Genomic DNA, 11,517 nt, shown 5'->3' with positions numbered 1-11,517 from the left:
CCTTGGGTGGACCTCTCTCTTCCTGCCATCCGCGACCCCCAGCGGATCTGCCTAGTTTCTGCAACGCGGGTTGGGGGACTGGGGATTGATCACCGAGCCAATCGGTTTGAGTTACCCGCCAAGGCCATCGGTGGCGCAGCCAACTCCCCAGCGTCCCGGAATGGGCCCTGGGGGATCCCGCGCTCCTCCCGCGCCCTCGAAAAGTGGCGTCGAGTCTGGTCACTGTCCCCGAGGCATGCGCTCAGGAGCCTTAGTTACACCCACGCGCTGCATTTACGCCCACGGTTCCAGAAAAGAGGCTAAATCCCCAACCTGGGTCTCGCTGCGAGACGCCCCTGCGCCCCTGGGCTGAGGCTGCAACCGCGCCCAGATTAAGCCCCTGAGGCTGGGAGGGGGACAAGTGAAGAGCCTAGGGGCTTGAGCTCGCAGCTCCGCCAGCTTCGCCGAGGGCTAGTGCTGCGCTCTGCCAGTCCGGAGTCGGGGCGGGGCCGGGGGCGTGGTCTCTGCGGGCCGCACCAGGTCTGCAGGGCTCCAGGCCAGGCCTCAGGCGGGGCTGGAGGTGGGGGCGGCCGCGAAGGCGGGGCGGAGGCGGGGCCGGGCGCCTTCTGGGACCAGCGCGCGGCTGAGCTTCGGTCAGTTCTGCGCTCCTGTGCCGCCAGCATGACTGACGCGCTGCTGCCCGCGGTCCCCCAGCCGCTGGAGAAAGAGGGCAACTGCTACTTTCGGAAGGTGGGCGGTTGTGGGCGGGTGGGGAGTCCGCGAGCTCCAGATCTTTTTCCTTCCAGGCTGTGGAAGGGGCTGCAGAGCGCGAGGCCGGGGTGGAGCAGGCCGGAAGGGGGAGGGGGCGCATTGGCCTGGGGGCGCTCTCGGAGGAGGCTCGCGGTGAGGGGTGCGGCGGCGGTGCACCCGGCGGCCAAGAGCAGGTGACTTCCGGGGCTGGGAGTGGGGGGACGTCCGGGCCGCCTCGCGCAGGTGCCGGCGGAGGACTGGGCCAGGAGGGGCTCTCGGAGTCGCCCCCGCCGGCCGTCCCGCGCGCTTGGGGAAGGGACGGTTCCTCGAGCGCTGGCACCCTTGGCGTCGCGGCGCGTGGCGACGCGAGCCCAGCTTCCACCCGAGCGTTTGGCCGTGGCGCGTGGAAGGGGAGCCGCTCAGGAGGGTTGGCGTCCCCTCTTTGCCTCCAGAATGCTTCCAGTGTAAGCCTCTTGAACTTTTTAGTGGGCGGGAGGGGACCTCGGGCTTCGTCTCCTTCTCTGCGCGCGGCAGACCTGAGGGCAGCGGTCTCCCACCCTTTCCACTTTACGCTAAAGCGGATTTACCCGATTGCTGGGGAGACCTGCGGCGAGTGCGGCTCCTCGGGAGCTTGGTGGCCTCTCTCCCTGAAGTTAACAGTTCGTAGCTCAGGCCCTCAAAAGAGGCCCAACCCACGGAGTGGGGTCGCTGGGATGCCGGCAGGTGGCACGGCCTGGGCTACAAAGATGTTTTTGAATCCGCAGTCACGGGGACACCTTCCATCATTCCTTGTCTGTCCCAGCGAGTCTAAAAATAGCCTTTGGGGCTTGGCCAGGCGGGACTGGGTGGGTTGAGAAGTTGTGTGTTTTTTTTTAATAACTTCTATGACCCAAGGCAAAGGGCGTAATTATAAACAGGGCAGTGAAACTGTTTCCCACAAAACAATCAATTCTTAATTGTTCCAAGCCTAATGATCGAGCCAGTGAAAACGCTCTGGGCGGCTTCCTCCTTCTCCCTTGACTCTGCCTCGGGGCTTTTTTTGCTCTCTGGTGAACAGCAGTGTCTCTCTGGGGATGGGCAGGAGAAGATTCTGGGGACCGGTGAGGACAGAGTTGGAGAAATTCTTTTTGGTTAAATTGCTTTTAGCATTAAAAAAAAAGTAATTTTAAGGTGTATTTAAGTGAAAAGATGTCATCATGGAATTACAGGATTAAAACTTCTAATTATGTGTGGCATTTGGGACAGAGAATCCACAGGCAGTGGAGTTACTGAAGGAGGCCAGGCCAGGGAATCCTGAGATCTTAGCCCTAGGGCCTCAGACCCTGACTGCCACCCTCCTCCCCTCCACACCCGCCCCCGCCCAGAATTGCAGTGTAGCCTCCAGCCAGTGGCTTCCCCCTTCTGAGACTTCATTTCCTCCCCAAATTGTTTGTCTTCTGAACTGGTGGATGTCTGGACCATCTGGGGGAAATGACAGAAGTAGGGGCAGAAGAGATGGTGAACACCTGCCAGTGTTATGTTCCTTGGTCTTCCAGAACAGGTTTTCCTGGGGAGGATATGCATAGGACAGGGTGGAAGGCCAGGGAGCTGTGAACGGATGCAAAGCTTGAGTGTTTTTCAGGTGAGGTTTCTCCAGTGGTAGATAAGAGGATCATGGGTGCGAAATACGATGAATCACTGGTTTGCAATTAGAAACATCTCTTCTGAAAATGAGACCTTGTAATGATCATTGTGTTACATCATACTAGTCCAAAGAATGTTCCTAGTACAAGGTTAATAAAAGGCATCGATTGGGAACCTTCCCTGAGCAAATGCTCCTTGAACGACAGGTAGACCTTCTGCAGGTGAAGGAGGGGAGGAAGAGCCTTTCAGGTAGAGGGAACACTGGTGAAGGCACTGGATTGTGAATACTTGTGAGTGAGCCCTCAGGGGTGTGGAGGTGTAACGGGGAACCAGGCCTTTCGGGGGTCACGCATCCTGGATGCAGGGAAAGGGAACCTGGGGACCTATCAAAGTGCTTCATTCAGGACCAGACGTGTGAGATCTGTGTCACAGAAAGACCACTTTGAAAGCTAAGAGATCAGTAGGTGAGTGGTGGGGGAAGAGGCCAGGGTGGAGCCAGGCAGGGAATGTGGAGAGTTAATCCTCATTGTCTCTGTCCTACTCTGATAGGGACTACTGATGACTTTTCAGTAACTTAAAGTACTAGGTAAACACATCCTCACCACCTATCCTTTCCACCAGCTTGTACCCCTAAGTCAAACCTGGCATCCAGACTGGAGGCAGGGATCCCAGTGGGGGCTGTGGAATGAAGAGGGCTTGAGCAAAGGCAGTCAGCAGGGATCGGCAGAACGAATGGACCGGAATATGGTGGGAAAGGTGCTGCTCAGCGGAGTCCAGAATGTCTGCCTTCAGTGTCTGGGGGGATGGTCAGGGGCCTCACTGAACTGGGGTAACCAGCAAGCTGAGGTAGGGGCAGTGGACTTGAGGCCCCCAAGAGTTATCCGAGTAGTGGTCCTTGTGGGGAGTCTACTCAGTGGACCCAGCAGCCACGAGAGTACTTGGGCTGGAGTTGCAGCTTTGAGGTGCCCCAACGAGGAATGTGGTGGGATATTGTGAAAAAGGACCCAATATAGAAGAGAAGAGTACCTTCACTTAAGGGACAGGCAGAGAGATGGTAAACAAGCCCAGATGGTGACAGTGTCAAGGCAGCTGAGAGAAGATCTTTCTAGTAGAGAGATGAGGGTGGCAAGTCAGAAGAGCCCTGGAAAATCCTGGATGTAGTCCTTTAGGGGAGTGGCCCTAAACTGTTTTGGCACCAGGGACTGGTTTCATGGAAGATAATTTTTCCACGGACAGGTCCGGGGGTGGGGGTGAGAGGGGGTCCAGGGGGCAGGGCATAGAGATGTTTTGGGGATGATTTCATTTATTGTGCACTTTATTTCTATTATTATTACATCAGCTTCACCTCAGATCATCAGGCATTAGATCTCAGAGGTTGGGGACCCCCTGCTTTAGGGGGTTCTGGGTAAATGAGTAGGTGGAGAATTGGGGGCAAAAGTCAGTGTTGGGGAGTACAGAGGGGGAAGAAGCGCAGACAAAATAGTTGCTGGAGGGGTATGGGAGAGAGAAGAAGGCAGGTTTGTTTAGAATGAGGAGGGAGGTCTAGAGACTTTTGAAAGCTGAGAGTAAAGACATTGGGATGGGGTGATGTGTGAAGATTCGAGGGAGAGAGAGACAATAGCTGTGGGAGGTCCCAGCAGGCGAGGACTGGAAACAGCTGGGACACATACTGAGTGGATGAGCCAACTGGGGGCAGGGAGTGAGGCCCCCGAGACTGGGGTGTTCAGGGCAGGCCCCTCGTCCTGACTTTGGGGATTTTATGCACACTTACCGGGTCAAATTAGTTTCCGGTCAAGTCAGACTTCTTCATTCTTATTCTGTTTATCCTACCTTCCCTCTCTTTCCTCCTTTTTTTTTTTTAAAAAAAATGATTTATGGAACTCCCCTGGTGGTCCAGTAGTTAAGACTCTGTGCTTCCAACGCAGGGAGTATGGGTTCAATCCCTGGTTGGGGAATGAATATCCTATATGCTGTGTGGCACAGCCAAAATTAAAAAAAAAATCATTTGTTTATTTGGCTGCACCATTTCTTAGTTGTTTTATATGGAATCTAGGTCCCTGACCAGGGATCAAAGCTGGACCCCCGGCACTGGGGGCCCGGGGTCTTAGCCACTGGACCACCAGGGAAGTCCCTGTACTTTTCTTGAACGTGCCATTCTATTCGGTTCGTTCAAAAAGCATTTATTGTGTGGCAGCGAGCTGTGAGCCTGATGGCTCTCAGGTTTTGGGGTACACTTGACCCTGACTCATTGTGGCTTCTGTGGCCGTTCGTGAGTGAGTGAAAGTCGCTCAGTCGTGTCCGACTCTTTGCGACCCCGTGGACTATGTAGTCCATGGAATTCTCCAGGCCAGAATACTGGAGTGGGTAGCCTTTCCTTTTGGGGACCTCATTTCCTGGGATAGCTCAGGCCATGCCTGACTAGACAATTAGCCTCTTTTGCTGTAGTTCAGAGAGCAGGATGTGGGGGGTGGGAGTATATGGTCCATATTCAGAGCTGAACTGTGTAACGTGTACACAAAATGAAGATTAATTGCCCCAAAGTCCTCTCTGCCTGCTGGTCCTAGACCAGATGTATGAGACAATCCTTGCAGAGAGGGAGGCCCTCTGGCAAGTCAAGGTCTTCCTGGGGTTGTGCGGGATGTGGCTATACAAAGCTGAGGACACGGATTCAGTTTGGCCCCAGGTCAGACATGGACACCCCCAGCACAGACCCTGACCCCCTGGGTGAGCAACCTGGGTGGGTGGGTGGGTGGGAGTGTCTCTGAATTAAGAACATACAGAAAGTACTGAATACTTTCTGGGTTGTCACATGTTACAGTATGTTTCTCTCTTCTCTGGTTTCTCATTTTTTTCTTTCTTTTTTTAAACTAATATGTTTAAATGGAGGTACAGTTCTATACAAATAATTAATACATTACTTTTTTAAAAGAAGGACCCGTGGAAATGGAGTTTCTTTTTCCCAGACAGATTTCTATGCTCAGCCTAACGTGTCTTGGAAGAATGTGTGTTTTGGCCTGGAGTTAACGCAGAGTAATACACGTTACCAAGACACTGTATCCTGAGAGCTGGCCCTGTCTCTGGGGCTCTCTGAGGCCCATAATCCTAAAACTCACAGGAAGATCTGTTCTTGGCCAAGAGAAAACCAGCTGGAGAAAAATCAAAGATGTTTCCCAAGGCTGTTGAAAAGACCTAAATGAAAGGGCTTAGCAGTATATGGAAGAAGAGAGTTGGTACAAAGTACAGCATTGTGAGACCTTATCTCTGCCTCTCCGTCCTCTGGGAACACTAATGGCCTGAAATGAATTTAGCTCCATTGTTTTTACCCAAGAGCTGGAGGAGAAGTTATTTCTTATTCACAGAAGCCTCCATTCTGGACAGGGCTCCAGGGTTCATTGTGCCCTGGTTTATGGGCCCTGTTTACTCTGGATTTCCTCTAGGATCCAGCAGAGAAGGAAGGATAATATATATATATATTTTTTTATCCAGTGGCTCCTCTTAGGTCTTCCTCTGCACCATTCATCTTAATGAAGTATAATTTCCTGTTAGACATGTGTATGCTTTATCTGTCCACATCTGCGTAGGGGAACATGTGCTGAGGAGCCCAGGCTGGATCATGGGGTTCATCCACTCCATCTTTACTGAAGGGTGATGATATCTCTGCAGGTGTTTGAACCCACCCTTGGAGCTTTTAATCCTTCCCCCAGTGTGGGTGGGGGAAGGAGGAGGTGTAAAGGTTTGTGATGCTATCTGCTCCCCACCCCCCACCCACCACCCCACCATGGTCTGAGCCAGATCCTAGAGGCCAGGCTGGATCCAGGCTGAATACGGCCTTAGTGAGGGTCTGACCAGCTTCACTGGTGCACACCAGCAGCCCAGGGGGCGTGGTTGAGCAACATCTCCTCACCTTTCATTATGGCTGGGAGGGGGTCCCCCTGGCAGAAGCAGGATTTTAGGTGACTCAGAGGAGAGTCAGCACCATAAGCTGTAACACTGTAAATGTCTCTTGCCTCCTGGGGCTATTTGGACAGATTCCAAGCCGCCACCTGATGATACAGAGCATTGGCTTTAGCCTGATCACCACTTCCTCCTTTGGCCCAGGTACTGGAGTCCCATGACGCAAAGGCTACCTTGGAGGTGGCCATAAAGGACAGCAGAACCACAGGTGCAGTGCAGCTCAGCCAGACCGAGCATCAGACTGAGTGTCTGCAGAGCAGGCGGCAACGGTTGCCAGCCTGGGGCGAGCTCTCCTGCCTGCAGCACCAGGAACAGGGGGAGATGCAGGTCCCCCTGGCCTTGCTAGTCAGAAAATTTTTTTGCCGTAGAACATTCCGTTTCTGTTGGAGTCTAAGAAGAGAAAAGGACAGGGGATCAAAAACTGCCACTTCAGAAGTAGTTTCTTTTTCTCCAGTATTACTGTATTAGAAACATAACAGGAATTCCCTGGTGATCCAGTGGTTAGGACTCTTTGCTTTCACTACTGAGAGGAGCCAGGTTAGATCCCTGGCCCTTGAACTAGGATCCTATATGGCAATGGATGAAAACAAGCAACAAAAAAAGCAACAAATTGTTTTGAAGAAAGGTAATTACAGAAGTGTACAAAATTACGCACATACCAGCCCCAGTCTAGATAAGAACTGTAAACTAATAATGAGTATATCCTGTGTGTGTGTTAGTCGCTCAGTCGTGTCTGACCTCATGGACTGTAGCCCGCCAGGCTTCTTTGGTCCATGAAATTCTCCAGGCAAGAATACTGAAGTGGGTAGCCTTTCCCTTCTCCAGGCGATCTTTCCGACCCAGAGATCCAACCCATGTCTCCTGCATTGCAGGTAGATTCTTTACCGTCTAAGCCATCAGGGAATACATCCTACCAGTTGAAATAAATGGGTCATTGGTTGGGTCTGAAAATACATTTGACTCGCAGAAATGTTGTGATCACGAATCTTGGTAGAGTGGCACACACTTTATACCCACACAATAGGTGTCTATAGATTTGTAGAAGTGACTGAATAATCTCATTCAGGATTATAGCTACATTTCGGTTCATACTGTGGCCCCTAACCCCGTGAGGATGGATGGGGATGCTGGAGGGAGGCACCCGGCAGAGATCGTGGAAGGGCAGGAGGCCTCTTTACAAGTGCCAAGTTCATGTTTTAATTTTTATGAACGTGGAAGAGGTAGATTCTGTTCATCCAAACTGCCCTGAATCTCCAGTGTGGTGAAAAGTTAAATTAGATGTATTTTTTGTGTATTGCAGGGTATCGCATGCTATTTCTGTGCTTGCTGGTTGTCAGTTTCTGGCTAACTTATAAACAAACAATTGTGCTTTCCAGAGCTTGGTGGTTGAGTGAGGGATTGCATAATCCTAGGAAGAAGTGAGAAAGTGAGAAAGGCAGAGAAAATAACTTCGCGCGCTAGAGAGGCAGCCAAAAGCACCCCGTCTTCCATGCCCTGTGTGAGGGTCTCTAATCAGGAGACCCTGCGTGGTCACCCTTCACTCAGTCTCACTCCTGACCTGGAGACCCCAAGTTCACACTGTGCCCTCAGTTTGCTGGAAACATATCTGCATGTGTGAGTTTTATCTTTGGCTGTGTGGAAGAAGGGCCTCACTGGTTCTCTGGGGGGTGGGGGGAGCCAGGTGCCAGGCACTGCCTAGAGCAAGTCCCCCACCCTCCCTCCACCCCCCGCCCCCAACTTTGGGGAGGAAAGATTCCTCCAATGCCTCTGTATCTGCCTTCCCAGTGACCTGGCCTGTCTGCCTTTTCATTGTCAGTCTCTGCATGTGTAGGTTGAATAGCCTTTCCTTTCTTCCAAATCCACTGCCTCTGGTGTTTGCCTAGGTCCTGCTCTTTGTGTGTGTGTGTGTCTGTTTTTACTTGTTACTTTTTTGAGGGGTGGGGGAGCCACGCCACACAAGGTGCAGGATCTTAGTTCCCTGACCAGGAATCAAACCTATGTCCCCTGTAGTGGAAGTGCAGAGTCCTAACCACTGGACTGCAAGGAAGGCCCTAGATCCCGCTCTTTCTTTTTGTTTGTTTGTTTGTTTTTGGTTATGCTGGGTCTTCTTTGCTGTGCGCAGGTTTTCTCGAGCTGCAGAGAATGGGGGCTACTCTTCGTTGCAGTGCAGAGTCTTCTCATTGTGGTAGCTTCTCTTGTTGCCGAACACAGGTTCTAGAAGCACGGGTTTCCGTAGTTGTGACCCATGGGCTTTAGTTGCCCGAGGCATGTGGAATCTTCCTGGACCAGGGATTGAATTGGTGTCCTCTGCATTGCTAGGCAGATTCCTTGCCACTATACCACCAGGGAAGTCCCCTAGATCCTGCTCTTAAATACTTGTTTCCCAGCGAAACAACTTGATTGTCCACAGAGGAGATGTGCATGTATATTAACAAATAGAGTTTTTAATCTGGATGAACTTACTCTGGTTAGGACTTTTTCTTAGCAGCGGTTACCAGGAAATCTATTCCCAAATGGTTTAGGCAAATAACCACACTGTGTATGGTTGTCGTCATTCAGCCACTCAGTTGTGTCCAACTCTTTGCGACCCCGTGGACTGCAGCACACCAGGCTTCCATGTCCTTCACCATCTCTTGGAGTTTGCTCAAACTCATGTTCAGTGAGTCAGTGATGCCATCCAACCATCTCATCCTCTGTCATCTCCTTCTCCTGCCTTCAATCTTTCCCAGAATCAGGGTCTTTTCCAGTGAGTCGGCTCTTCGCATTAGGTGGCCAGAATGTTGGAGCTTCAGCTTCAGCATCTGTCCTTCCAATGAATATTCAGGGTTAATTTCCATTAGGATTAATTTCCTTCCCTGTTAGCTCAGCTGGTAAAGAATCTGCCTGCCATGCAGGAGACCCCGATTCGATTCCTGGGTTGGGAAGATCTGGTGGAGAAGAGATAGGCTATCCACTCCAGTATTCTTGGGCTTCCCTGGTGGCTCAGCTGGTAAAGAATCCGTCAGCAATGTGGGAGACCCAGGTTTGATCCCTGGCTGGAAATATCCCCTGGAGATGGGAATGGCTACCTGCTCCAGTATTCTGGCATGGAGAATTCCATAGACTATACAGTCCATGGGGTCACAAAGAGTCGGACATGACTGAGCGACTTTCACTTTCACTTTCCTTTAGGACTGACTGGTTTGATCTGGTATGCTACATTCTTACAATGGAATTCTACTCAGCAATTAAAAGGAGCAAACCACTCATAAGTACAATATGGATGAATCCCAAAGCAATCTATTGAGCAAAATAAGTCAGACACAAAAGAATATATACTATATAATTCCATTTATACAAAGTTCTAAAACATGCAAAAGTCTAGGATGATAGAAACCAGAGTCTTGGTTGCCTTGGGGATGACAAGAATTGTCTATATTCTGATTGGAATAGTGGTTATACAAGTGTGTGTGTGTGTGTGTGTGTGTGTGTATACACACATATGTATATGTATATATGTATGTATATGTGTGTGTGTGTATTTTTGTCCAAACTCATTGAGCTATGTACTTTAAAATCTGTGTATTTTATTATGTGTAAATTGTACCTCAACTTTTATTATTTTTAATTTTATTTATTTTGGCTATGTTAGGCTTTTCTCTATTAGAGTGAGTGGGGGCTACTCTCTAGTTGCAGTGTGCAGGCTTCTTATTGCGGTGGCTTGTCTTGTTGGGGAGCACAGGCTCTAGAATGCAGGCTTGGTAATTGGGGTGCACAGGCTTAGTTGCTCTGTGGCATGTGGAATCTTCCCAGATTAGGGATCAAACCCATGTCTTCTGCATTGTCGGGTGGATTCTTTACCACTGAGCCACCAGGAAAGCCCTCACTTTTTAAAAAATGGTGTAGGCAAGAAAGGGAATGCATTTGACTCCTGGAACTAAGAAGTCCTGAGGAATGGCTTCAGGCCAGGCTTGATCTAGGGCTCAAATGCCACCCAAGACTCAATTTCTCAGTTCTGCTCCCCCAGATTAGCTCTGTTTTGGGGAAGGCACTCCCCCGCTCTGTAACGTGGCTGCAGCTGCCCAGTCTCAGCATCTTCCTAGATTCAGGGCTGATGGGGGAAAAGGAAGGCCCCTCCCTGGTGGGCCCTGGTTATCCTATGTCAAGTGCTCAGTTTGAATCAGACCCGAGGTGAGTTTGGTTTTCCAGTTGGCCAGGCATGAGACAGATGTCCTTCCCCTTGGAAAGGAGGTGTGGGTGCATGAGTTTACCAGCCTGACTGTTATGGGCTACAAGGTGGGAGAGTGGGAATTGGGTCACTGTGGCCAAAGGGTGTGTGTGCGTGATGTCAGGCAGCCCTCAGCCGGGAACCATGAGAGGGAAGCCTGGGAACTGGTAGATGAGCTGTCCCCAGATCCCCACACATTCCTGCTGCTCAGACTCAACTCAAGAGTGGCAGAAAGCACATGGGCTTAAAGTCTCTCTCCCATCCTTACTGTGTCCAGCATGGTTTTTAAAAAAATATTTATTTCATGCAAACTCTTGGTTTGGGCAGGTGGGATCTAGTTCCCCAATCAGAGATCAAACCCATGTCCTCTGCATTGGGAGCATGAAGTCTTAACTAACCCCTGGACCACCAGGGAAGTCCCCTGCCTTTAACATCTTGAGTAGCTCACTCACCTTCCAAGCTTTAGAATCGTGGGGTCCAAGATGCTGTACCAGAGCCCACATGGGCTGTCCAACGTATGGGAGACCCCAGTAAGCTAGTGAGAAAGCTGAACTTTCACTCCATACTTGCTTTTCTCGGGTGTGGGCAGTTGGACTATCCTTCCGTGTGTTGAGATGAACGCCCTTGCCCAAGCCTTAGTCTGGTCAGGAAACTGACAGACTCTGTATAGTGGACAGAGTCAGGTTCACTGTAAGACTTATAGACAGTGATCCTAGAGGCCAGAGCAGTTCATTTGCTCCCCCCACCCCGTCCTCAGTTCCCAGGCCAGGCCAGTCTGACAGGTGCTGCCTAGGTCCTGGGCACAAGCCTGCAGTCCAGTTTGGAGCAGTGCTTCCTCCTGTTGGGATCCAATGAAGAACTGAGGCGTGACTGTGGGTCCCCACTAGCAGAGAGCCCCTGTGGCAGGGGCCCGTAGACAGCAAGCAGCCTCTGTGATTCCAGGGCGTCTTTCTGACAGTCTCAACCCAGATTCATCTCTCAGGGCTCTGGGTAGTTTCCAAATA

General features: G+C 51.0%; 1 protein-coding gene across 1 annotated transcript in view; it reads left to right on the top strand.

Moving 5' to 3' along the window:
• The first annotated feature begins 602 nt into the window (after positions 1 to 602).
• The window catches only part of RHPN2 (rhophilin Rho GTPase binding protein 2), a 69,145-nt gene continuing 58,230 nt past the window's right edge, over positions 603 to 11,517 (top strand). The window contains exon 1 of the mRNA XM_055551311.1: positions 603 to 729. Within this exon, the coding sequence (XP_055407286.1) occupies positions 661 to 729 (69 nt within the window). The 5' untranslated portion in view covers positions 603 to 660. The remainder of the gene's footprint in view (positions 730 to 11,517) is intronic.

This window comes from Bubalus kerabau, chromosome 17 (genome assembly GCF_029407905.1).
Source record: "Bubalus kerabau isolate K-KA32 ecotype Philippines breed swamp buffalo chromosome 17, PCC_UOA_SB_1v2, whole genome shotgun sequence".
NCBI lineage: Eukaryota > Metazoa > Chordata > Mammalia > Artiodactyla > Bovidae > Bubalus > Bubalus kerabau.
The sequence above is the reverse complement of the archived record's forward strand: the minus strand, read 5'-3'. Positions and strand labels throughout refer to the sequence as shown.